The 20,371-nt window shown below is 43.1% G+C and overlaps 1 protein-coding gene across 1 annotated transcript in view; it reads right to left on the reverse strand.

Annotated features, from left to right (window-relative positions):
* MDH1B (malate dehydrogenase 1B) overlaps positions 1-20,371 on the reverse strand; it is a 58,344-nt gene that overhangs the window by 32,047 nt on the left and 5,926 nt on the right. Inside the window, exons 3-9 of the mRNA XM_068968477.1 lie at positions 17,116-17,250; positions 16,785-16,927; positions 14,670-15,166; positions 9,587-9,728; positions 8,045-8,208; positions 4,954-5,093; positions 4,543-4,638 (exon numbers count right to left, since the gene is read on the reverse strand). Of these exons, the coding sequence (XP_068824578.1) occupies positions 4,543-4,638; positions 4,954-5,093; positions 8,045-8,208; positions 9,587-9,728; positions 14,670-15,166; positions 16,785-16,927; positions 17,116-17,250 (1,317 nt within the window). The remainder of the gene's footprint in view (positions 1-4,542; positions 4,639-4,953; positions 5,094-8,044; positions 8,209-9,586; positions 9,729-14,669; positions 15,167-16,784; positions 16,928-17,115; positions 17,251-20,371) is intronic.

The raw sequence follows: 20,371 nt of genomic DNA on the forward strand, positions 1-20,371 counted from the left end.
TCAGTCTCTGGAGCTAAGGAGATCACTAGCTCCATGTCCCAACCCATTTGTGGCTAATGGTTTGGGAAGTTCTGTCTTAGGGAATGACTCCACCATATGTCGAGACCCCAAACACATTGGGGCATTCTTCGTCCCCATCCCAAGCTCTCTCTTAGCCTATATCTCAGATGATCAAGTTCTGTTAACTTTATATCTTCAAATCTAGCACCTTTTCTATATTTCATGGCCACTTCTTGCTGCTGCTGCTGCTGCTGCCTCGCTTCAGTCAGGCCCTCATAATTACTCTACCTGCCAAAAAAAACCCCCAAACTGGTCTTACTACTACTTTCGCTCTCTCCCATCCAATACGTTCTTCCTATTATGAACAGAGTGATCATTTCAAAATTTAAATTTGCTCCCATCCCTCCCTTCAAGTCCTTCATTGGTTTTAACAAGATTAGGTAACCTTTCCACTTTCTGACACTTTTCACCTCCAATTTTATTTTACAGATAAAATGAATTGGCAGTTCTCAGAAAGTTTTGCCTTATATTTCTGCCTTTGTATACTCCTGCTGCTCTCTCTGAATGGACCAACCCTTCCATTTACCCCCATCTTAGCTAACACCTTCTTCTTTCTCATGACTTTGTTTAGATGTCTCCTTGTCCAGAAAGAGCTTCCATCCTGTCCTCATGGGGCCCTTTTCTGTTCTCAGCACACACATCCTCAGGCCCACAGCACTCAGTACCCTGGCACAACAGCAAGTCTGTAGTTCCTGGGGCTCAGTCCTCCTTGCCCACACCGGTTTCACTTTTGCCTCCCTGTTCCACAAAACTGCTAGGCTCTCATCAAAGTCACGAATGTCCTTGGTGTCCTTGGTCCACTGGGGACTTAACGGGTCTCATTTGATTTGATCCCCTGGTAGCATCCCACAGTGCAGACCAGCCTTCATCCCCAAACAATGCCTTTTGGTCTTCCATGGCATCAGATTCCAGGGCCTGTCCTGACTCTCTGATCACCCCGCTTCCAGTCAGTCCTCCGTCAGCTCTTCTACTGAATCATCAAAGGCTGAGTTCCTCCAGGCCTTCTCTCTCTCTGCAATCTCCATCATGCTTACGGCCCCAATTCTATTGAATTGGCCAAAAAGTTGGTTCGAGTTTAAAGTCTTACAGAAAAACTCGACCGAACTTTCTGGCCAACCCAATATATATAAAGTCAACAACTCCCAGTTTGATAAACGTAGTTCAGATCCTGATGAGCTCCAGAAAGTATGTGGTTCTCTTATCTGTTGCATCTATTTGAGATACCCCCACAGGTATTTCAGAATCAAAATGTAAGCAACCAATACAAAGATTAAAGGAAAAAACAAAATGTAAGCAACTAAGTTTATTTCTCCTGTACCCTGGCACCGCACATCCTCTCCCACCTAACACACACACATACACACAAACACACACACACACACAAACACACACAAGCATACGCACACACACACACACACAAACACACACAAGCACACGCACACACACACAGGCACACACAAACACACACACACAAGCACACACAGGCACACACACACAAACACACACACACAAGCACACACAAACACACACAGGCACACACACACAAATACACACACACAAGCACACACAAACACACACAGGCACACACACACAAACACACACAGGCACACACACACAGACAGACACACACACAAGCACACACAGGCACACACACACAAACACACACACACAAACACACACTGGCACCCACACACACACACAAACACACACAGTCACACACACAGGCACACACACACACAAACACACACAGGCACACACACACAGACACACACACACAAACACACACACACAAGCACACACAGGCACACACACACAAACACACACAGGCACACACACACACAGGCACACACACCCACAGACACGCACACACAGGCACACACACACAGACACACACACACAAGCACACACAGGCACACACACAGTCACACACACACAGGCACACACACACAAACACACACAGGCATACACACACACAGGTGCGTGCACACACAGGCACACACACACACAGGCACACACACAAACACACAGGCACACACACATACACACACACAAACACACACACACAAGCACACACAGGCACACACAGGCACACACACAGACACACACACACAAGCACACACAGGCACACACACACAAACACACACACACAAGCACACACAGGCACACACACACAAACACACAGGCACACACAGGCACAGACAAACACATACACAAGCACACACAGGCACACACACACACACACAGGCACACACACACACAGAAACACACACAGGCACACACACACACACACACACACACACACACACACACTCTCTGTCTTTCTCAAATAATCTTCCTTTACCATTTTTCCCCCCCATATTGATAAAACCCACCTAGTTATTTAACCAAAAGAAGTCAGTCTTCTGAGATTCCCCAGAGCCAATCCATAATCAAGTCTTGATAAGTCTACTTCCTAAATGTCTTTCAAAAGTCTACAGCCTTCAGCCTTAGCTGTAATCGTCCCTTCCTTGTGTCACTCTGCTACCCTCCTGATACCAGTCTTCTGCAAACAGTCTCGCCTTGGTTCCAATATGTTTTCCAAACTGATCACAACCTGATTGGGTCATTCTTCACCCAGAAGCCTGTGCAACTCTCATTTGCCCTTCCCCACTCGCTCTCTCAGCTTCATCTTGTTAGGCTTTGGCCACACAAGGTATTTTTTGCAGTTTTTCCAACACGCTGATGTATGCTTTCCTGTGTTAGCTTCTTTGATCACATCCCCGGGCATATGCCCTCACAGCACACTGTACTTCTCATGCTGAGATTCACTACAGCTATAGCCCTTGGTATAATTATGAACTGTAGGTTTCAAAAGGCAAGAATGGGTCTATCTTATCCACCCCCATATTTCTAACTCCTAGCACTGGCTGATGGTTGACACTCCATCAACAATGATTGAAGGAAGGGATGTTGAGCTCTCAAAAGACACTTGATGAAAGCTCTTTCTTAGAGTAAGTTTATTTATTTATTTTGGTATTTTCATATTTCAGATGAGGTTTTCTGTAAGGAAAGAAAGATAACACTTCCTTGTGAGTTTACAATTAGAGAAAATATCAATAAGAAAACTAAGCTTATTGAAAGTTATTTTTTAATGTTACCTAAAGGTAATTGTAAGTATTGTGAGTTTCACAAATATACAAAAAGATATGTTGAATTCCTGATCCCTGGTATCAGCAAATGTGACCTTCCTTGGAAATACAGTTTTAGCAGATATAATCAAGTTAAGATGGGGTCAGACTGGATTAAGATGGGCTCCCAAGGCAATGCTGGGAGGAGGGCAGGAGGAGAAGGGGACTACAGATGAGGAGATGGTTGGATGGCATCACTGACTCAATGGACATGAATTTGAGCAAACTCCTGGAGATGGTGAAGAACAGGGAAGCCTGGCGTGCTGCAGTTCATGGGATCTCAGAGTCTGACGCGATTGAGGGACTGAACAACAATTAAGGCAATGACTGATGTTCTTCCCAAGAGAGATCTGGAAACAGGTACACACAGAGGGAAGACATACTTGTGAAGACAATGGCCGAGACTGGTATGAAGCAGCTACAAGCCAAGAATGCCAATCGTCACCACCAGAAGGTAAAAGAGGCATGGAAGAATTCTTTCCTAGAGCCTTCAGAGAGAGCGTGTGGCCTTGCTGACACCTTGATTTAGGTCTCCTGGTCTCCAGGACTGTGAGAGAATAAAGTTCTGTTGTTTTAAGCCACCCATGTGTGGTACTTTGCTACGGCAGCTCTAGGAAGCTAACATATATGGTTAGAAACTGCCTGCCAACATAGGAGACTTGGGTTTGGTCCCTGGGTTGGGAAGACGCCCTGGAGAAGGAAATGGCAACCCACTCTGGTATTCTTGCCTGTAAGAGTCCATGGACAGAGGAGCCTGGTGGGCTATAGACTATGGGGTCACATGGACATGGCTTAGTGACTGAAGGACAACAATACACAAAGTTTATAAGGGAATAGGGAATAGTGGCGTTAAGATGTGATTTCTTGGGCTTCCTTGGTGGCATAGTGGATAAGAATCTGCCTGCCAGTGCAGGGGACATGGGTTTGATCCCTGGTCCAGGAAGATTCCGCATGCCGAGGCAGCTAAGCCCATGCATCCTAACCACTGAGCTTATGTGCCACAGCTACTGCAGCCTGCAAGCCTAGAGCCTGTGCTCCACAACAAGAGAAGCCACTGCAATGAGAAGCCTACACACCGCATCTAGAGAGTAGCCCACACACAGCACAAAGAACCAGCAAAGCCGAAAATAAGCAAGCAAAAGCAAAACAGAAATTTAAGGTGTGATTTCTTTAGCATTCTTATCAGATACTTTATTTCAAAGGATATACTAAACTTATAGTTTATTTTGTCAATAATTTACCTGAAAAGTGATGAAATTTGGATTACATTTATTTATATTAAATAGTGATTTTGTTTTAACACATATTTTAATACTATTTTAATAGCAGCCCTATAAAATATCATATCTAATAGATTACCTGATTGACATGGCTGAAAATTTGCCAACTCTCCAAGTGCAACAAGTTGCTCCTGTGGAAAAATTTTGCAAAAATTTTGTAATCAGAGAATTAAATGATCACAGTAGTAACCTAATCATTCTTTACTAGAAATGTACTTTGATTCTGGATATTTAAGTAACCAACTACTATCTTTAACATACTAGAAATTACACAACCAAATAAGTAGTGATCTTCTGCTGATTTCTCCAAACTTTTATGGCCTTCTATTGTTCCCAGGAATAAGAAGCAAATTGAAACCACAGTAAAACAGTGTATGCCTTGATCTAGGGGAATCCATTTAAGGCCATTATTAAAGTCAGTTTCCTTGTGGCTATTCTGACATTACCTGAATTAGATCATTTGCCATTCTGGTCATTACTTGTTGACTTATTTCTGTATTTTTGAGATCTGTAAGAACCACCCAAGTTCCATTCTCAAATTTCACAGGCATAGAAAAGACAATCCCTTTAGGAATACCAAACTGGCCTGCAGGGAACAAACACAAAGCAAAGCAAGACAAAAGCACTCAGATAAATAAAGCTTCCTGGTGACACTGTAGAGAAGGACAGACATAGCTTTTAATGACATGGTTTTTAATGATAATAGTGGACCTAAACTTCTGCTCTTCCCTCTTTATCCCTTTCATCCCTGCTGGGTTCAGATGGCCTGCCCCTGCCTTGAGGACTAATGCAGTCCTTCTCTCCCACCTTGTCTGGATTCCTTTTGTCTGCTTCCTTAGTTTTCCCTTGGGCCTCTAGGTAGCCCCTGAGCCCCAGACACTTGCCCAATCTGGCCTTTGCTCTTCCAGCCTAAGACTGCAATCACAGAGCCACGGAGCGAGCACTGAGGAGAGCTGGTGATTTTCTCACAGTTCCAGTTCCCAGTTTAAATGTGCTCCAAATAAAAAGATTGATAATTTTATTACTAACTGAGCAACCTTCAGATAAAATGCCTCCTGTTTTCGTGCCTCAATCAAGTAGGAAAATTATTCACACCATTCTAGCCATCAAAAATGTTGTCACTATGGAGAACAGCGTGGAGGTTCCCTAAAAAACTAAAAATAAAGTTACCATGCGATCCTGTAATCCCACTCCTGGGCATGTTTGTGGAGAAAGCTCTAATTTGAAAAGATATATGCATTCCAAATTCATAGTACTATTTACAATAGCCAAGATGTAGAAGTAACCTAAACATCCATTGATAGATGACCGGATAAAGAAGATGCATTAACATATTACAATGAAATGCTACTCACTCATAAAAAAGAATGAAATAATGCCATTTGCAGTAATACGGATGGACCTAGAGATCATCATACTAAGACAAAGATAAACACCATATGGTATCACTTATATGTGAAACATTAAAAAATGGATACAAATGAACTTATTTACAAAACAGAGTAGATCCACATGCATAGAAAACAACTCATGGTTACCAAAGAGAAAGAGGGGAGGGATAAATTAGGAGGACGGGATAAATTAGGCTTGACATATACACACTGTGCTATGCTGTGCTTAGTCATGTCCGACTCTGTGTGACCCCATGGACTGTAGCCCACCAGGCTCCTCTGTCCATGGAGATTCTCCAGGCAAGAATACTGCAGTGGGTTGCCATACCCTCCTCCAGGGGATCTTCCCAATCCAGGGATTGAGTCCAGGTCTCCCGCATTGCAGGTGGATTCTTTACTGTCTGAGCCACCAGGGAAGCCCAAGAATACTGCAGTGGGAGCTTGTATATGCGGTACCATCTAAGGGACACAATGATCACTTGCTTCTCACCTCACTTGCCCCCAGCATCAAGCACTTATTGATGAATTCCTATAGAGATTAACTAAACTTTAGGCCATGTGGAATCTTAGTTCCCTGACTAGGGTTCAAACCCATGCCCCCTGCAATGGAAGCATGGAGTACTAACCACTTCCCTAATTACACCAGGGACTTCCTAATTAAACTTTTTACCAAAAAAAAAAAAAGGTGAGGTTTTAAATGCCTAATTCACTAAAAAGGTAACACAGTGATTTGAATTTACATGATGGGTTAGTGCACTTTCACTTTAATTGAACAAGACTCTTTGAGCGTCTACCCATGAAGGAGCAACAAGAAGACCCAGCCAAGGCCCTGCCCTCAGAGTGAAAGTGAAGTCGCTCAGTCGTGTCCGACTCTTTGCGACCTCTTGGACTGCAGCCTCCCAGGCTCCTCCATCCATGGGATTTTCCAGGCAAGAGTACTGGAGTGGGTTGCCATTTCCTTCTCCAGAGGATCTTCCTGACTCAGGGATTGAACCTGGGTCTCCCACACTGCGGGCAGATGCTATACCCTCTAAGCCACCAGGGAAGATGAACTCTAATGTAGAGGACATATGAGGCTAAGAGCCCATCCATAAAGGCAGGCTGTGATATCCTCTCTGATAGAGGAACACATGCTATGTGAATACTGAAAGACAGACATGAATTCAGACTTGCAGGATTTGGGGAGACTTCCTTGAGCTGCACCATAGTCACTGAAACAATGGGAAGAATCATGGTTCCGTTAGTACCATAAAGGATACAAGAGGTGGATCACATCGGGGAGCAAGACAATAGGTTTAATTTGGTGTATGTCAGTTTGAAGTGACAACATGACATCCAGCTGGCAATGTTTGACAGGGCAGGGCTCAGCAGTGAGACCTAGGCCTGGAGCATTGGGAATGAATGGGCTTTGCTCACGGAGAATGGAAAGCTGTAAGGTAAGAGATACTCTAGGTAGAGCCTACGCTCTAGGTAGAGCATCAGCTATTCTTTCTTTCCTATATTTTAAACACAGAAGTGCTCTGTATAGTTTTTAGTGGATTAAAATAGTAAGGATATAAAAATATATACCCATCTTTTGTGGATGGGGAGCAAGCTTTCCACATTCCTGTTGCTGCCTGGTACCCAAAGAGCTGTGCCCTTTTTATCTTGCATCTGTGTCTTTGCTCCTGCGGCTCCTGCACCCAGGTGATTTTCCCATACTTGTCTGTCAGGGAAATATGACTCACACTTGCAGGTGACACTTCTGAAGTGTCCCCTCCTTTATGATGCCTGTCTTGATTCTTCCTGCTGCCTACTGAAAACTGAGCTTGCTTTCCCTTCCTCAGCTGGGAAACAGTGAGAAAAACTCAACGGAATGAATGATTTCATTGACATATGTGACTCTCCTTTTCTCTGCTGTGAGTTTCCTAAAAGGCAGAAGCCAGGCCTTCTCCCTGTGTGTGTTCCCAGCACATACACACAAACTACTGTGGCATTGCTGAACGGACGAGTGAAGGAATGCACGCATGCATGATTATGGAATTGTGAACATCCAGATAGCTCACAGAACCTGGAAAAAGGTAGACAGGTGAGGACACAAAAGTAGGAGCACAAGGCATACATTGAGGTGTTTAGTCATCATAAGATATGAAAAAACCAGATTTACCTTCGCTCAATACCCCTAGGGACACAATCTCCCCAGGGGGTGAGCCATGGCACCAGTATTTCAGCGTAGTGGCTATACTGTGTGCAGCTAACATGCCTCCAAATTGTCTTCCTGTGGCGGTCAGCGTTTTAAGACTTACTACAAACTCTCTGTTTACCCAATCCCTGTGAGGAGAGAAGGAAACGATTTTACAACGGAGAAAGGACTAGGAATGAAAAAGAATGGTCCCTGGGTCAGTGCATCTAAACACAATAAATCACCTCCACAAAACAGAAATATGACTTCCTGAATCCCTCTTCAAACATCTTCAGTCCCATAAAGAGTCAAGTAATGAAACAGGGCAGAAAGGAGGCCTAAAGCTTCAAATTAAAACCATGACAAAATGAATATGAACACGGAAGAGGGGCCAAAGGCTGCAAGAGCAGTTTCATCACAAACAATGGATTCTACGTAGAGGCTACTGGAGCCAGGGGTACCTTTCATTTTAAATAAAGTATCATGAAATGCTGACTTCCTCATATTGGGAAGTAAGGAATTCTTAAGCTTTTCTAATCTGAAGTTTAAAAACTCAGGGAATAGTCCAGCTGGACTAGAACAAGCATGAGAAGGCCGTCCCTGGTGAGCCAGCGCAACAGCTCCAGGAGATGCTGGCCCTGCCAGGGTGCCATTCAGTGGAACCGCAGGAACTGTACTCCAAGAAGGTGGAGGCCACGAAAGGACACAGCTTCTAGGCATGGGTGAAGGAAGGGAAGGGAAGAAAGGGGTGATGAAACGCATGTGCTCCCAAATGCACGCACTGCATGTGGAAAGTACTGCAAAGTTTAGAAAAAAGTTCCAAATGTGTCCCTCCCTCTACTTCTTCCCATACTCTTTCTGTGATGGTGGTGCTGACTGTGACAGGCACAGTTCTGAGGGCCTTGCCTGTCTTAATCCATTTCGTCTTTCCAGGAACTCTGTAAGGCCCATCCATACTCTGTTACCGTTTCCAGTTGGCACATGGAAAAATCAGGGCACAGAGACACTAAGTAACTTCTCTAAAGTCACACAGCTAATAAGTGACTGGATGAGAATTCCAACCCAGGTGGCTTGGCTCCAGAGACAAGGCTTCTTAGTGCTTCTCGATTCTGTCTCTCCTGAGACTGAGCACCCAGCTTGGCCTGGACCTGCTCACCGAATTCCTAATTCTCGAAGCTTGTTTCAACTAGCTTTGATTTGAACACATATCTCTGTCTTTGCATTAAGCACTTTATATAGGTTTGCTTTAGCAATAACATTAATGGAATATGTGAACCACTTTAAGGATAATCTGAAATATAAAAATTCATAATTCCAAAATCAAATAACTTGGAGGTGGGGTCTGACTGGTTGAAATTCTGTGGAATTTTCTTTTCTTCTTCAATAGAAAGCATAAATGAGGCTGAGTATGAACAATGTCAGGTTATTTTTGTACACAGATTTCTAAGATGATTTTAAAAAGATTATAACAATTATTATATGTTTATTCAATCTTGTTAGAATACTTCACTTAAAAAGATACCATACCGATCAAAAAGCAGGCTTAAAACAGGGCGTGAATAGTGCGGAGGTCCCCAAATAGCGCTCTCATATCTGTAAACCTTGGCTTTTCTCAGATCAACGTAGTTATTTCCACTAATATTACCCCAAATAATCACATCTTTGATGCCTGTGAAGAAATGAAAATTTAAAAATAATATAACATAAAAAATGGCCTGCAACCTTTCTGTTTGTGTGCTTGTTTTACAATTGGTCTTTTGAAAACAGACAAATTTATGCTCCCTAAAACTCTGCAAATGATATGGATCATCTCCTTAATTGCCAGGGTTTGACCATTCTTAATAATGGTTGTGGGTGGTGCGGGCATATGACTGAACACTGGAGACACTGAAATGCTCCCTGAGTGAAACTGCTACTGAAAATGAAACCGCTGCTGTGGTCCTAACGTCACCATTCTGCTTGCCATGAAGAGGATTTTTTTTTTTTTTTTAATCTGCTTTGATTCTGACAGTGAGTCCTTGATTCTAGACTGGAATGAAAATTTGGGCAAGTCACTTGACTCCCTGCATGGCGTTCATTTCCTGCAATATGTGGGTGTTGAAATAAGAGGATCCCTGAGGAACATCTTAATCCACAGAGTAACTGAATCAGCTTGTATGTGGGAGGTACTTTCAGATGGGAGGCTCAGAAGAAAACAAATCAGCCCAAATTCCTGCAATATTCTGAGGGTGGAGGGGAGTGAGTGAGAAAATAACTACTAAAAACATGATACGTACTTCGAAGAAAAAGAAGAGGATGCAGTTAGAGAGAAATGGGGATTGGCCTTTAATACGATTCTAGGAATTGTGGATTTTTTAACAAATGTATCCAAGGGGAAAGAAGGCATTATTGATTTATCAACTTATTTGCTTAAAAACTTAATTTCTTGTAATTCCACACCACTTTCTAGTATGGCGATAGAATTCTTCCCTGTTCTGTATGAGCTAAGTTTGCTGTTGGCTTCAAGTAACAGAATATCCTTCTGACTTAGCTTAACTGGAAGTTCATTTTTCTCAAATAATAAGTCGAGGTAGGCAGTGACACTGGTGTTTGTTCAGCAGCTCAAAGATGTTACTGTCTTGGCCTTCCCCTCATGGTCCAAAAATGGCTCCAGCAGTTTCAGCTACCACAGTCTTACAGAGTTGTGTTCAAAGGCAGGCAGTAGGAAAAAGAATTTTTCTTGTAAGCTTTAAGGCCCTTTATGGTTCTAAATGCCTTAAGTTATGCTAGAGAACATTATAGTGGACATCTGCGTTTTTCCCCCTAACATCTCTATTTTTTTTTTCTTTAACTGCATACAGGTTTTTCTTTAAGGTACCCTTACCCAATTTCAGCCCATTTGGTTTGGGTAAAGCTGTTCTCATACCTCAAGTCTATCAATGGGTACGAGACCTAGATTCCAGATTTTTGATCACAACAGTTGATCTGATCTCCTGTTCTGATCATGAGAGTTGAACAGATCTCCTGATCAGGAGATGGGCACATGGTCCAAGATTGAAGGCAAAAGAAGAGGGTGGCAGAGGATGAGATGGTTGGATAGCATCACGGATTCAATGGACATGAACTTGGGCAAACTCCGGCAGACAGTGAGGGACAGGGAAGCCTGGTGTGCTATAGTCCATGGGGTTGCAAAGACTCAGACACAACTTAGCTACTGGACAGCAACACATGGTCCAAGCATAGCCAATGAGAAAATATTCTGCTAGATTTTATACAAAGAATTAAGAGAGGTGGTTTTTTTTTTTTTTTTTGTGCTCCATAGGATTGTTGAACAATGATGCCAGGGGCCATTTTGCCACTTTTTAGAGAAAGTCAGTCTGAGAATCAGACCAAAGTGACAGAAAGCAGAGCTGAGTGATGAGCCAAGTGAGAGCACAACCCAGGCTTTACATCATCATTTGAATTCCAGCATCTGGCTACACCTGAAATAAGAACTATCCCTGCACTCTTATGTCAGAAAACACTCTCTGTCTGACTTCTGTCTCTTTGAGTGGACTTTCTGTCACTTGTACAAAGTGAAAAGCAGAGGAGAAAAGAAAAGATATACCCATTTGAATGCAGAGTTCCAAAGAATAGCAAGGAGAGATAAGAAAGCCTTCCTCAGTGATCAGTGCAAAGCAACAGAGGAAAACAATAGAATGGGAAAGACTAGAGATCTTTTCAAGAAAATTAGAGATACCAAGAGAGCATTTCATGCAAAGATGGGCACAAAAAAGAACAGATATGGTATGGACCTAAGAGAAGAAGAAGATAATAAGAAGAGGTGGCAAGAATACACAGAACTATACAAAAAAGATCTCATGACATGGATAATCACGATGGTATGACCACTCACCTAGAGCCAGATATCCTGGAATGCCAAGTCAAGTGGGCCTTGGAAAGCATCACTATGAACAAAGCTAGTGGAGGTGATGGAATTCCAGTTGAGCTGTTTCAAATCCTGAAAGATGATGCTGTGAAAGTGCTGCACTCAATATGGCAGCAAATTTGGAAAACTCAGCAGTGGCCACAGGACTGGAAAAGGTCAGTTTTCATTCCAATTCCAAAGAAAGGCAATGCCAAAGAATGCTCAAACTACTGCACAATTGCACCCATCTCACACACTAGTAAAAATACTCAAAATTCTCCAAGCCAGGCTTCAACAGTACGTGAACTGTGAATTTCCATATGTTCAAACCGGTTTTAGAAAAGGCAGAGGAACCAGAGATCAAATTGCCAACATCTGCTGGATCATCAAAAAAGCAAGAGAGTTCCAGAAAAAAAATCTATTTCTGCTTTATTGACTATGCCAAAGCCTTTGACTGTGTGGATCACAACAAACTGTGGAAAATTCTGAAAGAACTGGGAATACCAGATCACCTGACCTGCCTTTTAAGAAGCCTGTATGCAGGTCAGGAAGCAACAGTTAGAACCGGGCATGAACAACAGACTGGTTCCAAATTGGGAAAGGAGTACATCAAGTACTGTCACCCTGCTTATTTAACTTATATGCAGAGTACATCATGAGAAATGCTGGGCTAGATGAAGCACAAGCTGGAATCAAGATTGCCGGGAGAAATATCAATTATGTCAGATATAGAGATGACACCACCCTTATGGCAGAAAGTGAAGAACTAAAGAGCCTCTTGATGAAAGTGAACGAAGAGAGTGAAAAAGCTGGCTTAAAACTCAAGATTCAGAAAACTGAGATCATGGCATCTGGTCCCATCACTTCATGGCAAATAGATAGGAAACAGTGGAAACAGTGACAGACTTCATTTTGGAGGGCTCCAAAGTCACTGCAGATGGTGACTGTAGCCATGATTAAAAGATGCTTGTTCCTTGGAAGAAAACTTATGCTGAACCTAGAGAGCATATTAAAAAGCAGAGACATTACTTTGCCAACAAAGGTCCATCTACTCAAGGATATGGTTTTTCCAGTGGTCATGTATGGATGTGAGAGTTGGACTGTATAGAAAGCTGAGCACTGAAGAATTAATGCTTTTGAACTGTGGTGTTCGAGAAGCCTCTTGAGAGTCCCTTGGACTGCAAGGAGGTCCAACCAGTCCATTCTGAAGGAGATAAGTCCTGAGTGTTCATCTGAAGGAATGATGTTGAAGCTGAAACTCTAATACTTTGGCCACCTGATGCGAAGAACCGACTCACTGGAAAAGACCCTGATGCTAGGAAAGACTTGAAGGCAGGAGAAGGGGATGACAGAGGATGAGATGGCTGGATGACATCACTGACTCGACAGACATGAGTTTGAGTGAACTCCCGGAGTTGGTGATGGACAGGAAGGCCTGGTGTGCTACAGTTTATGGGGTCACAAAGAGTCAGACACAACTGAGTGACTGAACTGAACTGTATGGAAAACATCCCAAGTAAATGTCCCAATACACTAGGTCTGAGAAACAGGTTTTTGTGTGACTGAACTCAAGGAAAATTCTGAAAATGTTCGCTACCTTCTTGGCATCTGGAATTTTCCTGAAATGATTCTCCAAGAAGGCTCACCTAGTTCACGTCACTTTAACTGTCACTGCCAGCTTCCTCCCTACCACTCCTCTTCAACTGCTGTCCCTCTATCATTTCCCTTTCTTTGTCCCAACTGGTCTCCTTTTTTTTTTTCCTTTTCTGCTTCTCCTGTGCTCCCTTTAAACACAATTCATCTTCTGACTGTCTCATCCTCTTATGATTCTCGAGTCTACCAACCCAAACATTACTAGGAACAGAAACTGATGAGATAGCATATCCTCTTAACAAGTTTACTATCCTTACCAACCATTACCATGTGCCAGGCACTCCTCCAAGCCTTTTTGAAATGATATCTCTTTGAGGCTTGGCATCAATTCTAGGAGGTAGGTGGTACTCATATCCTGATTTTACAGGTGAGGAAGTAAAGTACAGTAAGGTTAAGCGATTGCCCTAAGTCACACAGCTGGAAGTGGGGTAGGACCATTTTAACAGAGCCCTGAATACACTATTCTTATGGGGGAAAAAAACTGAATATTAAGCTTCAAATTACTACTTGAAAAAAATAGGAATCTTATTATTTAAATATGTTTCTTAATTGTTATAATGATGTTAAAAGCTCAGCTAGTCATAAAAGCTAAGGAGATCAAACCAGTCAATTCTAAAGGAAATCAACCCTGAATATTCACTGGAAGGACTGATGCTAAAGCTGAAGTTCCAATACTTTGGCCACCTGATGCAAAGAGGTGACTCATTGGAAAAGACCCTGATGCTGGGAAAGATTGAGGACAAGAGGAGAAGGGGGTGACAGAAGATGAGATGGTTGGACGGCATCACTGACTCAATGGACATGAATGTGAGAAAACTCAAGGAGATAGTGATGGACAGAGAAGCCTGCATTTCATGGGATCACAAAAGAGCTGGACACAACTGAGCGACTGAACAACAACAATTAAGATGTTTGCACAGTGCTGAAATCACACAATCAGAAATGCTTGGCGTCTGCTCCATATTTTCTAGTCCAGATATCCTGACTGATTTTAGAAGGGACAGGTTCTTCCTGGAACCTGCTGCTGTGATATCTGTTAAAAACTAGACATGGAAACTTGAGCTCACTCACATGAGGGAGTAATTTTCAGTTTCCTGGCCAGTGCTGCCTTTGCTTGGCCTTCCACACCCAAGGCCACCGCGATAATATTGCGGGCAAAGGTTGGGGCGTATTTCATAAGCAACGCTGTTTTGAGATTCACAAAGGTTTTCCCTCCCACAATAATTTTGGCAAAATTATGAGCATTTTTCTCAATCAAGGATCCGTAGAGCTGACACAGAGGAGCTCTGCTGCGAATGCAGTCTTCCAGACTGTATATCTCCTTGTCCACGTGGTCATCCAGGATGATGATCACGTGGGCCCCGTGGAAGGCCTCTTCCGCTTGGGTGCAGATGGACACACTCTGGAGGTAGGGTGATGCCAGATCTTCAGCCTCTTGTTTGTGGCTTATGAGTTTTTCTTCTGTGTGCTTATTGTCAAATAGGTTTATACTGATTTCCATTTGTGGTCCAAACACTTCACCACTTGTCAAGATGGGAATTAGATGGTAGCAGGCAAGAGATGATGCACTAATAAAAATGGAAAACCAGATTATGAATGGTTAAATCTTCGGCTCCTTTTCAGGCTCTATTCTTAATAGGTATTTTTCTGCATGTGCGTTAATACTTGATTAGTATCTTAATTGACATACACAGCTGCACAGATATTTTTAAGGCTAGGAATCAAAAGTAAAACAAAAATTTCTCACTGCTAACTTCTTGTTTTGGTTATCGGAAAACAATCCCAAGGTAAGAAGTGTACTTGTTTATAAGGCTTCTCCAATTAAACAGAATAGGCAGAAAGCAAAATTTAAAAGAACTGTCATGTTACTGTAATTTCATGTTTGAAAGTGTGAAAGTGTTATTCGTTCAGTTGAACACAGGCAAGGTGTCATGTACCTGTACTCACAATTCAGCCAGTATTTGAGTACTCTATAGCTTGGCTGATAATGAGAGCCCTAACAACCTCATTATCGTTAGGGGACTTCAGGAATACATATGGGCACTTTTGGTTTTCATTCTGGGTTTGGAGAGAGCTGCAATGGGGTTTTCAAGAGCATTTGTACCATTTTAATCCTTTAAAAATATCTAAAGCAGATGAAATATTAAATCTGGGTGTTTGGTTCATGTATGGTTATTATATCATTTTCAGTTATTTTAGCATTTGGAATATTTCATAATAAATAATTTTCCAGCTGAGCCTGTATATTAGGATACACACATAAGCAGTAAGAAGGGCAGTGTGAGAGACAGATTAAGAGGTGAGGAAAGGAAAGGGAGAGGGAGAGATGCAGTAAGATGCACAGCAAAAGAGACAAAGAGAGACACAGTGCAGAGAAAGAGAGGAAAAGCAGTGACAAACATTGAATGCGTCCACCCAGCACTGACAGCGAGAGTGATGAAAGTGAGAAAGAGAAAAAGAAAGAAGGGGCGGGAGTGAGAGGAGGGGAGGTTACGGAGAATGAGTGCATCAGGAAGACCCAAGGATGAGGACGGCGCTAGCACGTGTGGGAGAGGAAGAAGGCAGCAGTCAGGAAGATGCGGGGGGAGCAAGGAAGCAAGGGGAAGGGAAGGGTGGTATGGGGACAGACAGTATAAGACACACAAAGAGAGGGCAGGAGGGCTGGAGACAGTTATGCAAAGTAAATATCTTTGCTATAAAGCTGCTCTTAGATTCAGTATGTATGTGCATTACATGCATATTGCGTACACATTAAAACTATGTAGTCTAGAACTCATGGTGGTGATTTAGTCGCTGAATTATGTCCGACTCTGTGTAACCCCATGGACTGTAGCCCACCAGGCTTCTCTGTCCACGGGATTCTCCAGGCAAGAATACTGGAGTGGGTAGCCATTTCCTCCTCCAAGGGATCTTCCCGACTCAGGGATCACACCCAGGTCTCCTGCACTGCAGGCAGATTCTTTATGGACTGAGCCACTGGGAAAGTTCTAGAACTCATATATAGGGCTATATTAGGTGATATATATGCATATACATATACTGTGTATCTATAGTAGTCTTATAACTACATACAAATCTCAAACTTGACATTCAGATATGCTTCCATCATGTAATTAATTCCACATCATTTTTCCTTTCTAAACATAAAAAGCCAGTCTCACAAATCCTGGGATTTGATGGTCCCACCTGGTGATCCAGACCTGCAAGGGGTTAACAAGACCTTTCAGGGATTCCTTCTCCAGCTCTTTTTCTATATGTGTCCCCAGGTTTTCTTGAGCAACGCTCTTCATCAACTCAGTCGTCATGCTAGAGGTGACACCATAGTAAAGCTAAATATTGGCAAAGAAAAAAAATCAACACCAGGATAGCTAACAATGGCTATAATGGAAAGTTCTTGTTTCAAACCCAAATAGAGTAAAAAGAGAGCTGAGAGAATACCTTATAAAGAAAGACATTTGAAAAATACAATAATAAATCAATAATGTTTTAGACAGATAAGTCAACTTAATTTTTATACCTGGGCATGTTCTAGGAACTCGTTATATCCTCCCAAAAGCAAACCCTTTCCTCCACGATCCAATAGCTCTCTCCAGATGATAGGGGACTTGTTGTGACTCCACCTATTCTTTTTGCACAAATCTTTCAGCCACTCCTATGGAATAATAATGTCCATGAGAAGTCACACATTGTATCTGTCTTGGAATTCAATTCAGAAGTTCACACAGTAAAACTGTAGTTTTTTTTTTTTTTACCACCTCTGTGTATATATAATAAAATTTAGATATCTTTAAACTGTAAAATACAAATATAGAAATAGTGATGAGTTGAGTAACAAATTAATCAAGTAAGAAAGAACATTCTTCAAATTCATCGACCAAATAAGGGTATTGAAAGTTGCTCTCTTTCCTGAGCAGACCTGAAGTGCAAGTGTTTAGCTTAAAATAGAAGCCAAATTTTCTGACTCAAATGGTCTTTTGTATGAGCTATCTCTGGTCTTAGGGCCACATCTTGATATTGCTTTCCAAATATGTGAGTATAGTTTATATTTTTTAGACTGAATTAATGAGCTAAAATTATCTGGGGATTTCTGATAATATTTACTGAGGAAAAAGTTTAAATCATCATTATCTGGTTTGCACACACTAGGCCATCAACACCTGCAGAGAGAAAGAGGGCAACATTGCTATGGGTATAAACTATGTGGCAACATTCTTGCCTTTGGAGGTATGCATAATGAGGCTACCTACCTACAAACAACATCTTAGAAATCAATTTTCCTTGTTGATGTTTTCACCACGATGAGTCCCCCACGGTCCCTCCAGCTACAACCTAGGCTCACCAGTGAAGTACTGGGAATCTGGAAGAAAGGGACTCTACCTCAAAGGGCTTCAGCAGCAGGCAGGGTATGGGGATGTCCTGGCAGGAGCTGGGAGAGGATGTATAGAACTGGCCCCCGAGGGAGCTGAATCAGGAGGGGAACATAAACCTGGATGAGAAAGTTTGTCAGAGTGAGTCAGTCTTCTATGAAGGAGTGCACCCTGACAAAGGTACACTCAGAAGAGTGTGTAACACGCTGCTAGGACGGTTCTTCAAAGCTTTGCGGAAAGGATGAAACAAAACGGAAATGCCAGAACTGTCAGGAACGACCATGGAAGAAGGGATGAAAAAGCTTAGGAAAAAAAGGGCTCGTCACAGTGGATACGTTACAATGGAGGGCTGGCAACTCACTAGTCCACTGTGTCCTCTGGAAGGGCCTGGAGGACACTACATTCACCAGAGTGACAAGGAATGCAGCCATGAGAAGGGTCTTGGCATCACTGAGAAGCCCCGTGTGGCTTCATTTCTGGGCCACGGTTGTTAAAGGTCATGCTGTTATAAAACAGCTGGACCCCCTAGAAACTGGGATAACAGAATTCTGAAATAAAAGAAGACAGGGGGCAGTGCCCAGCAGAGGACGTCTACTGTGAAAGAAGCACTAAGCAACCCCAGCAGTAAGAAAACTTAGACAGCTGAAGGCACAATGGAGACATGAAAAAGTTATGCAACGGGCCGGCCCAAGAAAACAAGTTATCACTCAACAGAGCTAACACAGCCATTGCTATTGCCATTAATGCTGATTTCTTGTTAATGGCACTATCCCTCAAAGACCACAACCAGCCTCTTGGTGGCAAACTGATTACACAGGATCCCTCTTCCCTGGAAAGAGAAGTGATTCATCTCGATTTTAATCAACATATATTCTGGGTAGAGAACTGCCTTTATTGCTTATAAGACTTTGGCTAGCACCCTGTTCAACACTTTTGAAAATGTTTAACCTGAGTTTGGGTAAGCTCCGGTAATTGGTGATGGACAGGGAAGCCTGGCATGCTGCAGTCCATGGGGTCAACACAAAGAGTCGGACATGACTGAGTGACTGAATTGAACCTACCACATGGTTCCTGCTTAACATCACTTTGAACCAAGAAGCCCACTGCAAAGGAAAGGATGTATGGCTTTGGGCACGTAACCAGGGGGTCCACTGGCCCTGTCATGTATGGTACCATCTAGCAGTGCGATTAGGGGATGGAACAGCCCAGCGAAGGTGCAGGCACCAGCTGAGAGACTGATACCTGCACACCTTGGTAGCAGCTTTTTTTTTGGCAAATGGACAAGCACAGCAGTCACATCCTGAAGAAGGAATTGAGACGAGGGCTTGGGCCGCTGAGTATACAGGTCTAAGTCACCACACCTACTAAGTCACCTGCATCTGCAGAGGGTGAGGGGGCTCCACCAGGACGGAAGAGGAGAAATGTGAGGAGTGTCAGTTATGGTGCTGAAAAGATGTGTAGTGGAGGTTGCTGCTGCTGCTGCAGCGGAGGCTACTGTCATTCAACTAAACTTCGACAGAGGACGAGATGGTTGGATGGTATCACCGACTCAATGGACAAAAGTCTGAGCAGACTCAGGGAGACAGTGAAGGATAGGGGAGCCTGCTGTGTTGCAGTTCCTGGGGTCGCAATGAGTCAGAAATGACTTAGCGACTGAACAACAACAATTTCTTATAAAGTTAGCCAGAATTCTGGAAAAGCTGTTCCAAGATAGTGTGAAACTTACTATATGGAGCATGTGGATCCAAAAGGCACAACTGCTGCACTAGCAAATCCTGTCACATGTCGTCCCTATTCCTCCTTTGTGACCAAGGCACTCATGCCCTCTGCCACCCGGTATATTGACTACTGATGTTTCAGTGCTGAGTATCTCTCTGGAAATTGATCTCAACCAAAGGATGTTCCTTTGCCTGAGGTTAAGTCTGTTCCCCAGGGCAGCCCACATCCAGTGACTGTTAGCTGTCGGAGAATAGAAACCTGGCCTCCTTGCTGATTTTGGGGGTATCTCTGAAGGGTCATACCAGCTTTAGAGTTCCCTGTAGGGCCAGCTGAGCTCCCTGTCAGTGCTGTGCATGCCTGCTAAGTCGCTTCCAAGTTGCTTCCAAGTCAAAATCCTGTTTGACTCTTTGTGACTCATAGCCTATAGTCCGCCAGGCTCTTCTGTCCATGGAATTCTCCAGGCAAGAATACTGGCATGGGTTGTCGTGCCTTCCTCCAGGGGATCTTCCTGACCCAGGGATCGAACCTGTGTGTCTTTTGTCTCCGGAACTGGCAGGTGGGTTCTTTACCACTAGTGTGACCTGTTAGTGCTGTATGGCAGTTCAACTTCTCCCACTGCACAGTTCTGCCACCTTCATTCTTTCTCAGGATGCTGTTCCCAAGAGTACTCCCCAGTAAAGGAAACTC

The sequence above is a fragment of the Capricornis sumatraensis genome, chromosome 3, assembly GCF_032405125.1.
Source record: "Capricornis sumatraensis isolate serow.1 chromosome 3, serow.2, whole genome shotgun sequence".
NCBI lineage: Eukaryota > Metazoa > Chordata > Mammalia > Artiodactyla > Bovidae > Capricornis > Capricornis sumatraensis.